Source organism: Zootermopsis nevadensis, unplaced genomic scaffold (assembly GCF_977971745.1).
Source record: "Zootermopsis nevadensis isolate Lab colony 2312 unplaced genomic scaffold, Znev_1.0 Znev_ptg000008l, whole genome shotgun sequence".
Lineage (NCBI taxonomy): Eukaryota > Metazoa > Arthropoda > Insecta > Blattodea > Termopsidae > Zootermopsis > Zootermopsis nevadensis.
Window position 1 is genome coordinate 16,292,272 of NW_028259140.1, and position 21,006 is coordinate 16,313,277.

A 21,006-nucleotide genomic window follows, 5' to 3' on the forward strand; every position below is an offset into this window, starting at 1 on the left:
AGGCAATAGGCAACATTATTGTTTTATTTATCCTGATCTTTAGTGTTTTGGATAGCAAAGGAATGAAAACAGCTTTGAATTGAATCAAAACAATGTTCCCCATTTCAGCACGGACCTCATTTCTGTTTGTTGTTGTTTCTAAATACTTAAATTCTGAAATATTTTCAAAAGATGCGTTACTTATAATTACATTCGGCAGTTCTTGCTGACGTTGATCCCGTATTACACCCATGTATGTAGTTTTGTCTGCATTAACTTCTAGGCTTATTTCTTTGCTAGCCTGCAGGAGAGTTTCTGCATTCTTGGTTATGGTACCCACACCATCCCCCAGAATATTCACATCATCAGCATACCTGGTGCAGATCATTCAATTCGAGCCCTTCCTGATTCCCTCTGACCTTCCTGATGACATGTTCTAGAGTAAAATTAAAATGCATTGAGGATAAAACATCCTCCCATCCCCGTTTTAGGTCATTGTACACTGGGAAGGGATCTGACAGAAGGTTATCTGTACGAACCGTACGAGATACCCTGTCCATACATCTTTTAATTTTCCTAACAAGTTTCTTTGGTATTCCAAACCCAAAATGCCACACAGTACCTCTCTTCTCAGTCACATGCCTTCCCAAATTCCATAAATAATTGATGTACCGACCCATTATATTACCACTTTTTCTCTAATATTTGTCTAATGCAAAAGATCTGATCATTAGTTGACCTATTCCAGTGAAATCCATATTGATCATCCCTGATAGTTTCATTCATAAATGGTGTTAACCGTGCCAGAAGAATATTCGATAAAATTTTGAACGACGTTGACAAAAGAGAGAAACCTCAGAAGTTACTGCACTCAGTTTTGTCCCCTGTTTTATTGGTAGGGAAAACAATTGATTCTTTCCGCTGTTGTGGTAGTACTTCCTGGTTCCAAATCGAGACTGTAAGCTTGTGTATCTCCAAGTGCAGTGTCCTACAACCTGCATGGATTAGTTGCTCTTGAATTGAGTTGATGCCTTAGATTTATAACGTTTTAATTTCTCAATGGTAGTTTCAACTTCATTAAGGCTCTGTTCCGAGATGAAGGCTCTGCTGTACGTACTTCAGGCTCTTTCAGTTTATCAGCTAAGTAACTGTTTAGTATTAGAGATTTTTTACATAGGCATAAAAGGATTTAATAAATGTTACCAACGTAGAATTAATATTATCGAAGATGAAAATGATCATCTGCTCGCAGATCCCAACAGTGTATTCAATAGGTGGAAAAATGTCTTTAACCAGGTTTTAAATGTTCATGGGATTAATGTTATTACACAGTTAGATATACATACGGCTGATCCATTAGTGCTATAACCTAGACTTATCGAAGTGGAAACTGCTATTGAGAAGTTGAAAAAGTATAAAACCCCTGGTACTGTTCAGATTCCGGCCGAATTGATCAAAGCAGGGGGCGAAACGTTGAGTTCCGAAATGCACAAACTCATTTGCTCTAAATGGAATAAGAAGGTAATGCCATAGCAGTGGAAGGAATCTATTATTGTACCAATTTATAAGAAGGGTGATAAGACTGATTGTAATAATTATTGAGCCCTGTCCCTCTTAACAACCTACAGAACTTTATCCAACATTCTTCTGGCGAGGTTGACTCCATATGCCAGTGAAATTATTGGGTATCATCAATGTGGGTTCTGTTGTAATAGATCTACAACTGATCAGATTTTCTATATTTGCCAGATGGGACAGTCCATCAACTATTTATAGACTTAAACAAAGCCTATGGCTCGGTCAAAAGAGAAGGTCTTTACACTATTTTGCTTGAATTTGGTGTACCTAAGACTTTAGTCAGGCTAATTGAAACGTGTTTAAGTGAAACCTCTAGTGAAATTTGTGTAGGTACATTGCATTCTCTTACAAAAAAGTTATTGTTATGAATGTAATATTAGAATAATAATAATAATAATTACAGGTTAGAAATGCAATTGAATGGGACACATCAGGTGGACATTTGGGCCTAGGACAGAAGACAATCGGGTATTAAGAAAACTGCATAATGACAAACTTTAAAATTTATACTCCACCCCGAATATTGTAAGGGTGATTAAGTAAAGAAGAATGAGATGGGTGGGCATGTAGCGCGCATGGATGGGTCAAGAGGTGTGCACTGAGTATTGGTTGGGAAGCCTGAAGGGAAGAGATTGCAGGGGAGACCTAGACGTAGATGGGAGGATAATATCAAGGGGGAACTATTGGAGATAGGAGTTGAAAGCGACTGGATATTGTTGGCCAGCCCAGGAGAGGGACCCATGGAGGGCTTTGGTGAATGAGGTGATGAACCTTCGAATTTTATAAGCCATCTAGTTAGTTTGTGGCTTCGTGTAGTCCTATAGGTGGTTCACAATCCCTACGATTACAATCCACAGTTTCAGCCGTTGAAATCATCAGATATGCTTTATTATACAAAATGTATTACATTAGAGCAGATTTGCTGATGTTACGATATTGCATATTGAATACCGTCTACGATTTTTGGGAAATCTGAAGAATTTTACGTCCTGTTCCTTGTAAGTAGACGTACACCCACGTGCGGAATGACATTGCATATGGTATAATACGGATACCTGAAAAAACACGTACGTAAAGCGCTCAGTTCTTATAATGAAATTAAATTTGTCCGTCTCACAGACAAATCAGGAGAAAAGATAAGATTGGGTTCGCTTCTATATGATCACGCAACCGTACTTTGATGGTTATGAAATCATATATTCCAGCTGCTTTGTGATGGTTCAGAAGATCACGTAGTTTGTCAACCACTGACTTCTTACATGTCTTGTAAAGATGAGAGAATTTCTTATAGTGGTAGTTCTTGTGAATTATCCCAAGATGTCTCCACGTATGTTGTCTTTTGTCTTATACGATGTAAACGTGAGTAATCACGTGTTAGTGTATGTTATGAATGTCATGTTGGAGTTTCGAATATGGGAATTTTAATTTTGAATATAACTTTTAAAAAAGGGAAGATCTGTAGATTTAAACATTTTCATCTTGTTTCAAATTTCAGATTTTGATAAAGTCTCAGTTTTAAAATTGTAAATCATAACAAATTAAAAATTTGACAATTATGAAAGTTCGAGAATGTGTTTGGGTTACTTGAGGCCAGGTTTTGTGGGATCTGGTTAGGTTAGTGTACGTTAAGTTAGGTTCGGTTAAATCAGATGACAGGATTTTTCCTATAGTATTGCTATGCAATTTGTGATATAGATCATAAAATATGAATTTATATAGATTATTGATATATGAGTCTGTTAGAAAGGCATTAAATGTTTGTTATACCAGGGCCACTCGCATAACCTCAGTGGCTGAAAATGTAATAAAGTAACTGACTTTTCTTATTCAGCAACTTAATGCGTTAATCTTTAGCACCATGCAGTTTATGCATGATCCAGCTAGCCACGCATCACACTAGTATATAGACAGACTGTTAACCTCAGAGGTAATTTCAAACCAGCAGCCATGTAATACAAGGTTTAAATCCATTATTTCCCATATTATGCAGGTAGGTTAACCAGTTAATGAGGCATATTAAAATATGTGTTTTAATGTGGTTTTCTTTTTCTGTTATCTTTCCCAGCACCTGAGACCTGTGAACCTGGGACAGTATTCAAGAAAGATTGCAACACTTGCACATGCTCTGCAGATGGAGGAAGTGCTGTTTGCACTCTGAAAGCATGTCTGCCTCAGAAAATAAGAAAACGAGGTATGTTACATTAATATTAAGATGTGTAGTCACTCTCTGTTAAGGCTTGCTACTGATTTCATATGGAACCATTAGTTTTAATGTATATTATTAGAGAAGATTGTTATGGCACCTTTCCATTTAGCACTTTACTGATTGAAAGATGGGATTATATGGAGATATGTAGTCATTACAATAGAAATAATGTAATGTAAAAGCAAAAGTAAAGCTGTCCCAATATATGTCATGTAGGCACTTGCAGGAAGAGGGGGTGTAGCTCCTAATCATTCTTGACTTTGGCACTAGACGGGGTGAGTGGTCAGCATACGCCTCAGCTTCTGGGTGGGCCCCAGAACTGGTCTGTAAGCAGAGGCTACAGGAAAAATCCCCTGCCCCCATCAGGGATCAAACCCTGGTTGTCCAGTCCATAGCCAGTTACTGTACTGACTGAGATATAAATGCTAATAGGCCTACTATAGGACAGAATTCTTTAACATCAGTTTAAAACACCAAAATAAAATAAGGAACTGGACTGCTCTAACTAACTAGATGGTCTAGGGAACTTGAAGGTTCATCACCGAATTAACCAAAGCCCTCCACCAGTCCCTTTCCTGGGCCAGCAAAAATACCATCACCTTCAACTCCCATAGATACTGGACTTTTCTAGACAGATTAAAATGTAGAACACATGGTCGTGGCATTTGTTTCTATAATCTCCTGTTCAAAAACAAACAGCTTCGGTTTTGGCGCCATTCTTCTATCATGCTTAGTTTCTGAGCTACAGGAACTGCCCTTGCTGGGAATTGAAATAAGGACAGCTTTTGCAGAGTATTGGACATCCTGTTCCCTTCATGGTCCCAAGGAATATGCATTCCAAGTTTGGTGCAAATTGGTTTTTACATTCTTGAGCTAATAGATTCCGCCTGACATCCTCCCATCTACGTCTAGGTCTCCCCAGCGGTCTCTTCCCCTCAGGCTTCCCAACCATTACCTGGTGCACACCTCTTGACCCATCCATGCGTGCCATATGCCCTGCCTATCTCATTCTTCTTGACTTAATCACCCTGACAATATTGGGGGAGCAGTACAGATTTTTAAGCTCATCTTTATGCAGTTTTCTCCACGCCCCATCGTCTTCCCTCTTAGGCCCAAATATCCTCCTCAACACCCGATTCTCAAACACCTGCAATCTACGTTCCTCCCTCTGAGTGAGAGACCATGTTTCGCACCCATACAAAACAACAGGCAAGATTATTGTTTTGTATACTTTAATTTTCAGGTTCTTAGAATTCAGACGGGAAGACAAAATATTTTGAACTGAGAAGTAGCAAGCATTTCTGGAATTTAATCTCCTCCTAACTTCCTCATGAGTGTCATTTTCATTTGTTATTGTTGTTCCCAAATATTTGAACTTTGCGACATTTTTAAAGGATTTATTAGCCACCCTAAGATAATTTTGCCCGCCTGTCTTCTGATGATGAGATACTAACATGTACTTAGTTTTTTCTGAATTTACTTCTAGCCCCACCTGTCCACTAGCCTCTAGCAAAACTTCTGCATTCCTCTTTATTGTATTCATATCGTCCCCCAATAAATTAACATCAGCAAATGCCAATAGCTGATGTGTCCCATTCAATTGCAAACCTTCCTGCCTATCTTGGACTTTCCTGATGGCATATTCTAGCGCAACGTTAAAGAGCAAAGCATCTCCTTGTTTCAGACGGTTCTTGATGAAGAATGACTCAGATACATATTTAACTACTCGAATTTTGCTACCGGTTTCATTTAAGCACATTTTTATTAGACCCACTAGCTTCTTTGGTACACCAAATTCAATAAGAATATTATATAACACTTCTCTCTTCACAGAGTCATAGGCTTTTTTGAAATCTATAAATAATTGATGCGTAGTCCCACTGAACTCCCATTTTTTCTGTAGTATCTGACGAATGCAAAAGATCTGATCAATCTTTGATCTGTTTCGTCTGAACCCACACTGATGATCCCCAATAATTTCATTCACATATGGGGTTAATCTTGCCAAAAGAATTTTTGATAGATTTCTGTATGACGTTGATAGCAGCGAAATTCCTCAGTAATTACCACACTCAGCCTTGTCCCCCTTCTTATGAATAGGAATAATTATGGATTCCTTCCATTGTTGTGGCATCTCTTCCTTATCCCAAATTAACTGAATAAGCTTATGGATCTTCATATGCAACTTTTTTCCACCCGATTTAATTAATTCTGCTGGAATTTGAACAATACCTGGAGATTTGTAACTTTTCAACTTCCCAATAGCTAATTCAATTTCATCTAATCTAGGTTCTGGCACTGACAGTTCAGTATGTATCTTAATCTTTCATGCAGCACACTATAAAAACACATAATGCAGGTCAGTTTCTGTATTCAATTTCCAATAGTGCTGTGCCCCCCTCCCCCACAAACTCACCCACCCATCTCATCTCATCCCCTCACCAACACTAACGTAATGATACGAGCACATGAGTTAAATATTATTTATTTTAGCATATTTTAGTATTCCTTCTGATTTATATTCAGACGTCACTGTGAAGACCTTGAACACATGACAATGTCATGGCTATATTATCTTTGTAGGGTCAATATTGATACACAAATTGCAGCTGAAAAGCAGAATGCACAAAGTATTGACTTAAATAAGTATTGTAATTGTTATAAAATGGCTTTTAATGAAGACCTACCTTAACAGTATGCTAACACAATGCTAATACAGATGGAATGTGTCCAGAAGCATGTGTACATATGATAAATATTAATATTTTGTGCAGAACTACTTTTACAGAACGTTTGTCAAGAAAACTATCACTAAATACTAGAGTCACCAATAAAATATTGCATTAATTACGTTCTCAGCATAGTCCACACCAACTGAAATTATATTTTCCTACCTATGTCCGCCACGGTGGCCTAGCGGTTAGAACGCTGGCCTTGTAATCCTGGGGTCTCGGGTTCGAATTTATAACTTGTGTGGGACAAGGCCGTGGTCTAGGCAACACGGAGTTTTCCTCCGTGGCATCCCAACAATTACTCCATTCACACTCACACAGAAGAAGGCAATGGCAAACCACTTCTGGATCATCTGCCAAGAACGTATATGAACAGGTCCCAGTCCGAGAAAAGGATGGAAGGATCCTGTTCATATGGACCTGTCGTCAGACAGAACACTAAAAAAAACCCTATGTACTTCACATACCAAGACCATCTTCTCTTCAGTTAGATGATACATGTTGATGATGCAAATAGTATTGAATGGAACTTCATTGTATCTAGTACATATTCTTAGGTCAAAAATAAACAGAGCTGTTGTAGTATAGCTCTGTTAATCCACAATATTTACAATTGTGCAATTATTACTAAGTTACACAATATATAAAATTATGCAGGAGAAAATTTTGGTCAGGGACTTCTTGTAAAATGCCATCTGAAAATGAAAGGACGGTATTAAAATGAATCAAGATGAAATGAGTAGAGATGTCAACTGGACTAATATGGCTCAGAATTAGACCATATTCAGTGATGGGCTTTAGTTCTAGAGATATTCAGTCATTAGGTTTTATTACAAGATACTTAGCTATATCAGTTCAGTGGTTTATGGAGAAGTGTAATGTATTTAACTATCTCAGTATTTTATCAAGTGGTAGTATTTCATATTATAAACTGGGTATCTCAGTCGGTATAGTGACTGACTGTGGTCTGGATAACTGCACAGAGGAGTTTTCCTCTAGTTTCTGTGTCCAGACCGGCTCTGGGGTGACGCAGGCTCGTATACGACGGGCACCAGGATTCTTTCCCAAGGGATAAAGCGCAGCTGGGGCGAGATGCTTACCGCTCAACCCCATCTAGTGCCGAGGTTAAGAATGAGTAGGAGCTATATGCCTCTCCCCCCAAGCGACATACATGGCATATAGTAGGACAGCTTTAATTTTGAAGATTTCTGTCTTCTGGGTTGTTGCGCTGTGTAGTCTGGTAGATGTTAACCAACGTTTCAGAGGTCATACTGCCTCCGTCATCAGGGCAATGAGTATGAAGATTTCTGTCTTCTGGGTTGTTGCGCTTTGTAGTCTGGTCGATATTAACCAACGTTTCGGAGGTCATACTGCCTCCATCATCAGGGCGATGAGTATGAAGATTTCTGTCTTCTGGGTTGTTGCGCTGTGTAGTCTGGTAGATGTTAACCAACGTTTCGGAGGTCATACTGCCTCCATCATCAGGGCGATGAGTATGAAGATTTCTGTCTTCTGGGTTGTTGCGCTTTGTAGTCTGGTCGATATTAACCAACGTTTCGGAGGTCATACTGCCTCCATCATCAGGGCGATGAGTATGAAGATTTCTGTCTTCTGGGTTGTTGCGCTGTGTAGTCTGGTCGATATTAACCAACGTTTCAGAGGTCATACTGCCTCCATCATCAGGGCGATGAATCTTCATACTCACCGCTGTGAGAACCTCAAGTCTTACACAGCTTTAATTTTGCTTTTAGTCTTTAATATTAGCGGTGTTGAACCAGAGTTTTATTACCAGATAGTCAATTAAATTTAATGTGTGGATTGTGGAAATGTATATTTTATTGAATTGGTTCAGGGTTTGATATTAGTAGAGTTGAATCTGTGGGTGTTGTTATTAGAATGTAAGTTAATTTAATTGAATTAACTTTTTATCACAGATGTTGAGAAATGTGTACCTGGCACAACTTACAAGAAGGAATGCAACACCTGTCGATGTTCTGCTGATGGACAAAAAGAAGCCTGCACTCTCAAGTTCTGTGTACCAAATGCAGGTACACTTTCTTAATTCTGGACCACAGAAATAACCACATTGTAATTAACAACAGTGCATACTAAAAGTGCATTTCCTTAGTCTACACCAGTCACTTTGTGTCACCCATGTACAGCAACTGGTCAGTAATGTAGACCAGAGTGTAAAGTTTATGCCCAGTTACAGGCCCATTCTGCATAATGTTAAAGTCATTCAGTACAGTAAGCCTAATTTTAATCAGCTCTAAATTTTTCTCAACTGTTTTCACAAATTTCCCAGATTTAGTCAATTATGGAAATCTGTTCTACATATTCTCAAGCCACACGTTTTTTTTTTTGCCTGCATGGGGAACAAGACCATGGCAGAATTGGGAGATGAGGGGACTTCTGTACACACATATTCATGCTCTAGGCATGATTCAAACCCTGTGCTTTGACGTAAGATCTTCTGTACCATAAACCATGTGCCAATTCAGACTAGACATTTTTGAAATACCTAGTCTTATTAAATGTAAAACATGTTTATATGAGTATTTGTTTTGGTGTTTGAGAATCAAACTGAAAGTTCCTTATCTTATTTTCTTTATGTTGTATCGTAAGCATTATTGGTATATTCTGTCTTATCACATCTTTCAGCCAAGATCTTGCTGCCTTCCTTCAGTGGTCATAGGACCATTCTTTCCTCCAAACAATAACTTGAAAAAAGCTGAACAGATTTCCATGAAATTTAGTATCAATTTTATGCTATTTGAAGCTAGTCTATACTCATACTTTTTAGTTTCCTACAATCTGTGATCCTATCATGACATGCTCAAATTTTTGAGAATGTGATGATGCCATTACCAATGATCCTCTGCAGTGATGTCATCTCCCTGATGTAATTCTGCATGCACATAACACAGATTTTCATGAAATTTCATACAGACATTATACCATTGAAGGGCTTAACCAGAATAATACTTTTAATTTTCTACAATCAGCAGTACCAGAATGATGGATTCTCAGATTGTGAGGTGGGATGATGATGGTCTTTTATGTGATCATTAACCATCATGTAGTCACATATCAATTCACATGTGAAGTAATGGTGCTGCCATCTGTCAGCAGTATCATAAACTGTTTATGATACCATCTATCAGTGGTCATCTGAACTATCCATGCTACTGAATTCTATCAGTAGCTTTTCAAACTATTTTATGTCACACCCATCAGAAGTGGCGTAGAAAGTTAGTGTATTCTACAGTGTACACGTTTCAGTCTTCTTTCTAATGCCACCAGTTAACCTTTATCATCCATAAATAAGAGATTTAAACCCGCATACTATGGGGTTGCCTCTCAGACTTTAATTCTGAGGTTAATGGTTTAGTGCAATGGCAGCAAAATAATGCGTAATGCTGTGACACATGGATGACTTTTCTGACCTTTGCTCCCACCTGACAAGAATGAAGGAACCCATTTGTGAGGTCTATAGTAGAAGTGATCATTTTGCAGTGTTCTGTTACTTTTAATGATAGATTGAAGATTCAGATGATGACTGGTAGAGGGATCTGCAGCTTAATGTGGACTTTTAAATATGGTCTGATTCTCATATTCCAGTCACAAAGTATTGACTTTGACAGAGAGCATGGATGTACAGGAAGGCATGTCATGATACAAGTAAAAAGAGTGGGCTAATACATTTTGACCTAATGGCCTAGAGGTAAAGTGATTAAAGATTCAGGTTTGAGACCAGAGAGTTGCAATGTGAATTTTCCAGCAAAGAAAAAAATTGTCAATATGGGAAAAGCAAACCCTCTGCTGTATTGTGATTCAGAGTTGATGTTTTGCTGTAGGTTACTCCTACTATTACTGTGATCATATTCCTATTATAGGAAAGTGGAGACTGTCCTAATGTCTCACAAATTAATTTATTCACTTTTATGGGTAGTCGGAGGTTAGGACGTCGATAATGCCACAAGTGAATGAACTGACTACAAACCAAACAAAGACAAGAACAGAGACCTGACTGTCCAGGGTCCGCATGCTATGAGTGCCTCTACATTTCACTACAGTTTACAGAATGTTTGTATAATGCTTGTAGCGTATAGTAATGAACAGCTCACTCTTCAGTCACAAGTAGATACTCACGCCACATCTCCCAAGCGTTATAAATACAATATTCTCGGAGTTATAAATTAAATTCACAAAGTAGATTACTTGTTAGCATGAATGTGTTATAGGTTAAATGCTAATAGCATTTGTGATGTGTAGAAACCTTCCAACTTCCTGAAGAGAAGATCCCAATGCAGTTATGCACCAGATGTCTGTGTTAACTCAAATGCATGAAGACCTTCTGTCTTCTGTGTATGTGGCTGGATTGGATTCAAGCCTGCTGTAATCTTGCTTTTTGCTTCTTAATGTTACTTGTATCATGCATGGACCATCGTTTATAAAATCAGGCTGCAAGTGCATGAAATATGTACATAATGAATGACATTTGAAATCAAAATTTCTTTCATCTTGTAGTTAAAACAAAAGAAAATTTAACCTTTATCATATGCATTACAGAGCTACCAGCTGGATTTTAGCTCTGGCTTTGCGATTCAGTGGTATGGTGCAATGCAGGGCCAGATAGGCCTCGCATAAGTTTCGTTGTACGGATGATATACATTAAAATAGTAGAGAATTCTTGCTACTATGGAATGTAGTGTTTTTTTTATAATATTTTCCTAATATCAGATGTCAAAATAAATAGAAAGCCTTAACAGTGTTTAGCATAACTGACTAAGTCAAAAATGTTGGAAGACTTACACATATTCTAATTTGAAACATATCGGCGGCCCTCGTCAAGGCATATGTCAAGATCAATTTCTTTTCATGTATCAGAAATTTTTGTACAAATATTGTGCATAACCGCACATATATTATGAAGATAAATTTGTGTGGCTGTGACCTTTGCTTAATTCTCTAATCTGTCCTGTACACATACATTTTATTTAACTGTTATCTTCTAAATTCAGAAAGTGTGTATAAAATAGTTCAAAGCAAAATTTATTTCAAATTAAGTCAAATATTTAAATATGTAGACCAGATAATCCAAAATTTTGTAACAAATTATACAACATTATAGTCAATATTTATTGTACAATTTTACCAACAAATTAAATAAAATATATAGGAATATGTCATTTTAGTGTGAAACTGTGTAGCCTGTGTATTGTATTATATGAAGAAGTTTACTTGTTTTGCAGCAACAATTAAATTTCTTAGTATATATATTCTGGCTTATTGATTAAAATAACAAAAATAATAGTGCATCTTCACTGGGCGATGTGCCACATTGGCGTCCTCTTGTTTGTAACAGATTTTGCCTTATTTTAGCCCCCTTTCATCCCTCCCATTTATCAAAAGTGCCATGAAAGCTTAAAAATATTAACAATAACAAAGATTAACAATATTATAACAAAAGAATTTAATAGATTTTTTAAGTGCACCTTCAGTATGGTACTTGCTGTGAAAACAGTTCATGTCACATACAATATATAATAATTGTACTGATAGGTATGTTAAAGGTTTCTATATTTTGTGAATATTTTAGATACCAGCAAATTGCTTTAAAATATACTTACAAGGTGACAGATAAAGTTTGAAAATACTGGTAAAGGTTGATGGGTATATACATACATACACACTACATGTAAGTGGAATTAAATTCTAGTAAATATTGTACAAGTTTATAAATAATAAGAGCCTAACCTGTAACATGAACTAAGAAAGAATAACTTTATTATTATAAAAATGACTCACAACAGTTTTAAGTGCAATAAATAAAGTATAAGCAATTATTTGTTAATCATATTTGCTCAGCATAATTAAACACTGAAGTATATGAAATAAAATTGAAGAGTTATTAATTGTAATTATGGGATTGCTTCATCACTAGAGAAGTTTCTATGTGAATGAAACTCTGAAGTAACCAAAGACCATTTAACAGAGTCCTTCCTGAGAACCTAGGCTAATAGTTACTCAGCTAATAGGAAATTCTCAGTCTTTTATGGAAGCTGAAGGTTCATTACTATGTTCAGATGAGTCTACAATTTGTCCCTACCTGAGCCAGATGGATCGAGTCCAAACCCTCTTACCCTATTTCTTAAAGAACATTTTAATACCGTCTTCCCGTCTGGGCCTAGTGGTACCACAGGTAGTGCTCTATTTGAGCCCTTACAAACACAACAAAGCCACGGTGGTCTAGCGGTTAGAACGCTGGCCTTGTAATCCTGGGGTCTCGGGTTCGATTCCCGGCGGTGCCCGAATTTATAACTTGTGTTGGGCAAGGCCGTGGTCTAGGCAACACGGAGTTTTCCTCCGTGGCATCCCAACAATTACTCCATTCACACACAGAAGAAGGCAATGGCAAACCACTTCTGGATCATCTGCCAAGAACGTATATGAACAGGTCCCAGTCCGAGAAAAGGATGGAAGGATCCTGTTCATATGGACCTGTCGTCAGACAGAACACTAAATAAATAAAAAATACAAACACAACATAGGACATTGTTCGGACATCACGTGATGGCAGTGGCATTATTCAGTTGTATTTTGCACTAGAACAGTTACAGTTTACAATTACAATTATTTTACATATGCTAGCAAACTTGCTCTTTCTTGGCATATTGCCTGGACCATCCCTTATCTTCTTCCAATCCATTTGCCTTGTGTGATTTTTGCTGTGAGTACACTCTCCTGTGTACTTCCTCAAAGGCCACTTCTTTCTTTCTCTCTCTCTCAGCCTAGCCTTCCTCTCTGATTTCCAACATGGTGACTTCCCAGTGTATCCCAGACCATCTTCTCCTCTCCCCCTAGTTTAAGACTTCAGCCATGAAGATGGAAAAACTTTGGTTCTCTGAAACATTGGTATCTACCTAAAAAAATTGTATCCTTCTGTTTATTAATTCTTCCATATTTTCATTAAATGCTTGCACACAGAAGTGGCCCAATTGCTACGCAAAGTTTCTGAAGAACCATAACAGTGTAGCTCAGGAGCCAAGTGCTGGTCGAAATGGTATTTGGACGATGCCATAAACTTTCTGATGGACTATATTACACTGATGGTGACACTGAATTCAGTGAATGAAGTAGAAGACACAAATTAAGATATGATGGATAATAGAAGGACTGAGTAAGATAATAAACAGCTGAAGATGTACAACTGGTATAAGGGAAAAAGGAGAGATTTTGGGCAAAGAGGAGACAGGAAAACAATGGAGATATTTCCATTGGGCTTTCAGTATTTTTTATGTAGGCAAGAAATCTACAATGCAGTAAGGATATTAACTGATATGTTGAGGAGTATAGGATGGCAGATGAAATGAAGGGGCAATGAGAAGAAAGATCAGAGGGGTGGGTACCGACCATTCATGAGGTGAAAAGGTCTGGCTGGTATGTGTGGTGACGGGTGACATCATACCACGCAATAGATGGAAATATACACCCTAATCAAACATACAATGCTACTATCCATTTGAAAAAAGTTACTTACACCTCAGTAGTTTTATTCTGCAAGTGTTTATGCCAGTTCTGATGTGTCAGTAAGATTGGAATCCAAGTCATTGTCACTACTGTTGCTGCACATGTTAATTCATAGCAGCTGTGTATTTTGTGATGAAAAATAAAGCACCCCTCCTTGTACCAACATTTCAAAGAAGTGTAGGGATCTCTTCCCAATTTTCCCAGTATAAAGAGTCACGTAGCTGGCAAACATACAGTATTCAGATTATTGTAGGAGAAGGAAGACAAAGTAATGAAGGGAATTAATAAATGGATGAGGTAAAATACATATGAGAGTAGATCCAAGTGTGTGGAGAGGAAATTACAGATAAGAAAATGAAGGAATTGCAGGACAGGAACAGATAATTTTATAAGATTTCATAAGAAGAAGGATACACAACTATGGAGCAAAATAAGGATTTGACGCAGGGGAAGAAGTAGATTTCCTCTAGCCTTTGCATCCAGAGGTCTACCCAGCCTCCTGTGCAATGGGCACTGGGGTCCTTTTCTGGGGGTAAAGTATGGCCAGGACGTGACGCAGACCACTTACCCCTATGTGCCTAGGTTAAGAATGAGTAGGAGCTATACACCTCCCCCAAGTGCAAACATGGCGTGTGGCAGGACAGTTATACATCTTTTTATTGGGCAAAGGGGGTCAGTGAGTGGGGCTTAATGGAAGAAAATTTATTATTGAGACATGAAATAAGATGGTATGCTACGCATGGTAGTTTAGGGTAAAGGGGACAAGTGAGACCCTGCTAATTATAGGTGAATTTTGTTGCCTTCAATTATATCAAAGGAACATACAGGAGTATTGGTGAGGAGATTAAATGACTGGATAGAGAAAAGGACTGTTATTTCAGAATGCCAGATGGGATTTGGAAAAGGAATTAGGATGACTAATAAAGTCTATCTAGGGAAATTTGTGGACTTGATTGCAAGAGGATTTGTGGTGGAAACTGGGTTAGGAAAGAGATATCAACGTAATTAATTGAGTGAGGCAAAGAAATCGGTAGGATTGTGAAGACGACATTAAAGTTGTAAGATATTGAGCACTGGAGGAATTTTATTCGAATATTGGATGAAGACGGGTGCTTGCTGTCACCTGAAATAGTTAATATAATGTATTGATAACATATTGGGTAGGCCAGAGACAGCCAACACCTATCCTGTAATTAGACAGAAGCAAGTAGTGGAATTTCTCTTTGCAGATGATCTGGCAGCGGGGGTAACAACAAGAATAGGACTACAAGTGGCAATCACCTATATGAAAGACTTGTGAAGCCTAAAGAAGGGAGTGAAATTGAGTGAAGGATGAGAAATGGCTGTCGGGTAGAGAGGAGGTATTAAAGGAAATAAAATAGTGGGGGTAAATGGTAGAAAGAGAGGAAAAAAGATAGTAATTTGGGGAAAAGTGAGCTTCAAATTGTATTAATATACATGTAGCTAGGGCACCGAACATCATGGTCAGAATATTAGAACAATTATGTAACTCACTAACAGAATCACACATGATGACAGGGGTAGAAATTTGGAGACTGGAAGATGGATGGAAGGAAGTAGTGAAAGTTCAAATAATAATTCAGATGCCAAGCACAGAAGCAAATGGAGTGTGCATGAGAGAACTGGAAAGAGCAAATAGGAAGGAGAAAGTGGTAATAAGAGTACTGAGATTTTGGTAAATATTTGGGGAAATTGATGAGATGAGACTACTAGGAGATAGATTAAAACAGCAATGTTACGAGAAAAGGAACATTTGCCTGAATAGTACAAAATAGGAATGAGAAATACTGGGTATGGCAGAAAGGAATGACAGAATTGTATGGAATGAAGTAAGTAAAAGGTGTAAAAGAGAATATGAAAGCAAGTAAGAGAGAAAAGATCACTCGTATTTTACAATGAATTGAAGAGTAATTAGGAGAAAGAATTATGCACAGAAATATATGCCCGGGAGAGGTACGGAATGGCTGAAAATGGGTGTTTGGAGGTAGAAAAGGGTGTGTGGTGTAAATATTGAGTAAAATTTGAACGCTAGACAAGGTAGTCATGTTCAACACTGTAACGCAAACCAACAGACTTAATAAATGTCAATAATTGACTGTATGTAGCACTGTAAACAAATGTTTAATTTAGATTTGTATTTATTAATGTACTAACACACAAATATAAAGATTTATGGGGCATAAATAAACTTATGAATGTGTTGTCATATTTTTCTATTAGTTATTTATTCCTTGGTGCTCAGTGCAGATTACATTCGTTTTAAGTCATTCGTATCAAGAACTAGTGAATTAATAACTAGAAAATTATTTATATGAACTATGCTAGATTTTATTTGATCTTAAACAGACAAGCTGTTTTCTGTTGTGTAATTAGTAGTATTTTGTACAATTTGGTCCATTAAATATTTCAACAAATCATCAACAGTTTCCAGTGGCATTTACTAGAAATTTTAAAATTTCCCAGTCAGGACTCAGTTCAATAATTTAATTTTATAAAGTATTTTTATCATTCCTGTCCTGAACACATGGACAAACCTCCTGCTATTAGGGTCTTGTTACACCTCCACCTTCATAACAATAACATCCTCTGGCATCTTGTTCAATATGGACTAATTGGTGTGTGCTGGTGACTACGGACTGTGCATGTCTCGTTCGCTGACACCTTTTCTAACAATGTGTTGTTTAGTCCTGACTAACCAGTGTGTATTACAGAAAGGTAATGATCATAAACATTTATGTGTATTTGTTTCATTAATATCCATGCAAAGCTTTGATTAATCTAAAAACTACAGTTAAATTATTGTAAATGGCATGTGAAACACAGGCTTGTTTGTTGTCCACAAACTCATCTCTGCACAGTCATGCTGTAGACCAGTGCTTCCCAAATCTGGGTAAAAGTGGTGTTTCTTTGGGTAACGACACACCCATTTCTGTGTGACTTGACAGAAATCCATGATAGTGTTAATGGTTTTGCAGAGTAAATGATGGAGCTTAGGTCAAACAGTCAGTGCAAAATGTTATTTGTAGGAAAAAAGGACCTTTTGGAGTCTTTCTGGTTAACAATTCACGATTAATATCCAGTGTTATCTTGGGAGGCCGTGATGCAATTATTGCAGTTTCCGAGCACCTACATGTGTGAAGTGGGATTTTCCACTCTTGCCTTCATAAAGAGCACAACCCCGAATACGATGAGAGGTCTGCTCTGTCTCCAATTGCTCCAAATTTTGCGGAACTAGCAAATAAGACGGAGCAGTGGCGTTGTACTCATTTGCTGGTACCTGGGTGATGAAATATTCATGGTGAATAATTACCAAATTTTTTGTGGCTGCTAAAATGTTTAAAATTAAGACATTGCATAAAAAATATTGTTTGCTTCCTACTTTTACCGATCTCTCTTCACTTGTCATATATGTTTCCTGTGCAGTCAGTGTTTTACCTACATTGGGTAAAAAGGACTTTATGAAAAGCAATTTTGGGTAATGAAGGAAAAAGTTTGGGGAGCAGTGCTGTAGACCATCAAAATGTGCGTGAAGATATATTACATTTATATCCCTGCAGGGACATAGAACATTTCTTTTCACCACCATTTACAAAATGGCAATAAGGAATTTTCAGTCATCTATTTTGGAGATCTTTCACTAGTAAATGCAGTTAAATTAGCCAGCTAGTGTTTTAAAGTGAAGATGCATGCATATTGCTTTGTCTTCTTAGAATGGTATCAGATAGGGCCTACATTCTTTTCACATGTAAGAACAGCAACATGGCAGTTATAACAGCTGAATGTTGCTGTAAATATTTTTGACAAAGATAGAAGATGAGAAAGTATGACCACCATAAATAAGCCAAACTCAGCAGCAGTACTATCTGTCAAAAGAACATGAATTATTAATCACTGTAACAAATGTACATTCACCATACGTTCTGTGTTTTGAGCACCATATGAAGCTGTCAGAAATATAGAAAGCTAATCTTAACAAGCTCGAAAATTGTGTTTCATATTGGAATACACATATCAACATACGTTCTTTGCAATGTGAATTTAATGGTATTAAAACACCTTGTTCAATAGTTCCCACTTAAGATATCAGATTGCAGCACTTCACAGAAAAAAAAGAAATGTCTTGCTAGAACTGGATCCATCGATTATGGCCGCTGACTTTGTAGGGCCAGATCTCGTCACGCCGTTACAGTACGTCATGCTTAGTCACGCATTATCACGCTTTATAAATCTTCGTCACGTTTCAACACATCGTGATCGCTTGTCATTAGGCCAAAGCAGGTCACGCCTGGTCACGCTTTGGCACACGTGGCCGCTAATTCACGCTTCGCCATGTTTACTTTAATTTACGTAAGGCTTGGTTAATTTTACTTACTTTGCAATACGTTACATGAAGTTTCGACAGTTTAAATTAGATTAGGATTGGTTGGATTAGGTTATCTTTGGTTAGGTTAGGTTAGGTAGGGTTAGGTTATGTTATGTCAGGTTAGGTTTGGTTTTGTTAGGTTAGGTTAGGTTGTTTGTTTAGTGGATTTTGTTAAGTTAGGTGACGTTTGAAAATTTTTGTGACGTTTTAACACATATTGCCACAATTCGTAACGCCGTTACAGTACGTAAAGCCTAGTCACACTGTGTCACGCTTGGTGACGCTTGGTCACATTTTGAAATTATTCGTCACGTTTCGGCAGTAATGGCCACATCTCGTCACGCCGTTACAGTACGTCACGCGTATTTACGCTTTTAAAACTTTGGCGATGTTTTAACACTTAAGGTGTCCTCTCGCCACGCTTTCAAAGGATATCACGCCTAGTCACTCTTTGTCACTAATATTTATGATATATATAATTGAAGATATTGGAGTGGTCGGCAGCAGCGGTAGTGATGAATCGAGTGGTATGTCAGAAAGCGATGGTTTGTGAGGGGTGGAATTGTTGGAAGACGACCGAAGTGTTGTGAAGATAAAATTATCTAATACCGTCTGCAATGTTAATTTTCTGGTGATGTGTATTTTAGTGAAATCGACTTTACTCAGTTACATACCGTGGTGATATATTGTTTGTAGTGTACGCGGCCAGCTGCCATCCCTTCCAGCAATCTTCTGGTATGTGACTCGCTCCTAGTTTCCAATTCACAATGTTCAGCGGCCAGAAACGCTGGAACGCAGTATACCGATCGTCGTGTGTTGTGGTTACGAGGGGAACCTAGTGTGGTCTACACTTTACAGATGGCACCGCGATTGCTTTTCAAAGACTCAGATGCGTGAGCGCGGGGAGTCAGTTTATTTATGAATAACGAGAATTAATTTTGAATTAGTACCTGACGTTCGAGAATGTGTTCGAAGTGCAAAGACGGTGGACACGTGAATTTGAGACCATTCCTCCAACACGAATAACGATTACGATAATTCGATATTAATTTGAGACGTACGATACTGTGAACATGTGTAAGCAGCGATCTAGTAGACCGTGCACATCAACGAATGACACCTCTGCTATGGCGTTACAGCAATTCACACGATCGTCGAAGAAATCTTTAAGGCAATGCGCTGAGATCAGGATTTGTGGTGCCAACGGATTGCATCCAGTGTCTGAAGAATATTCAAACCACAGGCATGTTTCATGTCGACTAGGCGATGAATTTACCAGGACTTTCAGTTTGGTGTGGTGCATCGTCTAGTATTGTGTGACCGTTCTTGTTTGGACAAACCTCAACATGCTTCAAGAATCCACTGTTCCAGCCTTTCAGCAGCAGAATGGAGATGGGGATATGTATTATCAATAAGACGGGCACCTCCCCATTACCATCATGATGTCAGGACCTATGTTGACATCACTTTTCCCGACCGATGGATAGGACGTAGAGCATCTGTTGAGTACAGCGTTTATAGTGGTTTAGTTCATTGAAGTCTTTATTTCATTCGTTGAATGTGTGTACACTTTTTCGGACGTTCTGTTTATGTTTTAGCCATATACAGAATGCAAACAGGAGATTTAGAGGAATTCATGGGTAAGTTAGACTGCGTTATAAACTATCGTTATATTCCCACAGCTGAATTTATCATCTATGGTGACATAAATACCGATTTTCTTACCGAAGTCACCATAAACAATGCCCGGCTTCCCTGATCGTAACATTTGATCTCACTTGGGGCAGTGTGTGCAGAGGTATGGCAATGATATGAAAATAAATGTGCTCAAGGAAAGGAAAGAATAAGTAAGTTTCATTTAACCTGCTGCCCAATAATTTTAGTACTCTTACAATATTTAATAATTTTAATCTCTGTGCTCTTCAATATTGCCATGCCACTTCATCAGTGGTACTTGAAAAATATGTGGAAAACAGATCCCAGTATTCTGAAATGGACTTTCGACCCTGCACACTTTCTTTGGCACCAACATTCTGATAACCACGAATTGTTAAAAGTGTTCATAAAATCATAGCCATCTCTCTGTTGTACAAAATTATGTAAGATACAACAGACCTTTACAATTTCAACTGCAAATTCAGTATCGATGTAGCAAGGTCTGTGCCACATGTTTGACAAAATGATAAAAATGCACATTGATGTGCTCGCAAAAGACAATAGTTGAATATTATTATCTTCTCAGGCATTAAGTTTCTTGCTTCATATGGTCAAAGTAAATTTGTCAACATACCAAATGCTTCATCCCCAACAAACTTGTATGAGACAGGTACATTGACGCCAGACAAGGGATTATGTCATGGTAAACTAAGCAATTTCTTTCTTTTTTCCCCACAGCATTGAATTTTTGAAAATCTTGGAGTAGGAATCTTTTCTATGTCGACCAATGTCAACAATTATGACACAGGAATTGGAAACTGCTACAGCCAGAAGACCAACAGAAAAGTAATTTTTATAATTACAGTACATGGATCCACTGCCCACTGATCTTAAAACTCTAACATTTTTTCTGTCAATAGCACTGATACAGTGGCGGA

At 37.8% G+C, this 21,006-nt stretch overlaps 1 protein-coding gene and 2 long non-coding RNA genes across 13 annotated transcripts in view; 1 reads left to right on the forward strand and 2 right to left on the reverse strand.

Moving 5' to 3' along the window:
• LOC110838711 (uncharacterized) overlaps positions 1-21,006 on the forward strand; it is a 44,929-nt gene that overhangs the window by 17,966 nt on the left and 5,957 nt on the right. For 8 of the 9 annotated variants that reach the window (XR_015534042.1, XR_002546198.2, XR_002546197.2 and 5 more), the window contains 2 exons: positions 3,623-3,748; positions 8,430-8,543. Coding sequence is in view for 6 of the 9 variants with exons in the window: in XM_022082194.2 (XP_021937886.2) it covers positions 3,623-3,748; positions 8,430-8,543 (240 nt within the window). In the remaining 3 variants the exon portion in view is untranslated. Of the gene's footprint in view, positions 1-3,622; positions 3,749-8,429; positions 8,544-15,257; positions 16,471-21,006 lie in introns of those variants that run through there. The other variant, XM_022082201.2, reaches the window with a different exon arrangement.
• LOC147874546 (uncharacterized) lies at positions 2,415-3,010 on the reverse strand. Its single transcript, XR_015534054.1, has 2 exons — positions 2,734-3,010; positions 2,415-2,612 (listed from the first exon to the last, which is right to left on the reverse strand). It is a non-coding gene; the product is annotated as an uncharacterized LOC147874546 (long non-coding RNA).
• On the reverse strand, positions 10,364-19,213 carry LOC147874547 (uncharacterized). Of its 3 annotated transcripts, none has more exons than XR_015534051.1 (2): positions 19,087-19,213; positions 10,364-17,326 (listed from the first exon to the last, which is right to left on the reverse strand). It is a non-coding gene; the product is annotated as an uncharacterized LOC147874547 (long non-coding RNA). The 3 variants fall into 3 exon arrangements; XR_015534052.1 differs by lacking the exon at positions 19,087-19,213 and adding an exon at positions 18,070-18,781; XR_015534053.1 differs by lacking the exon at positions 19,087-19,213 and adding an exon at positions 17,429-18,063.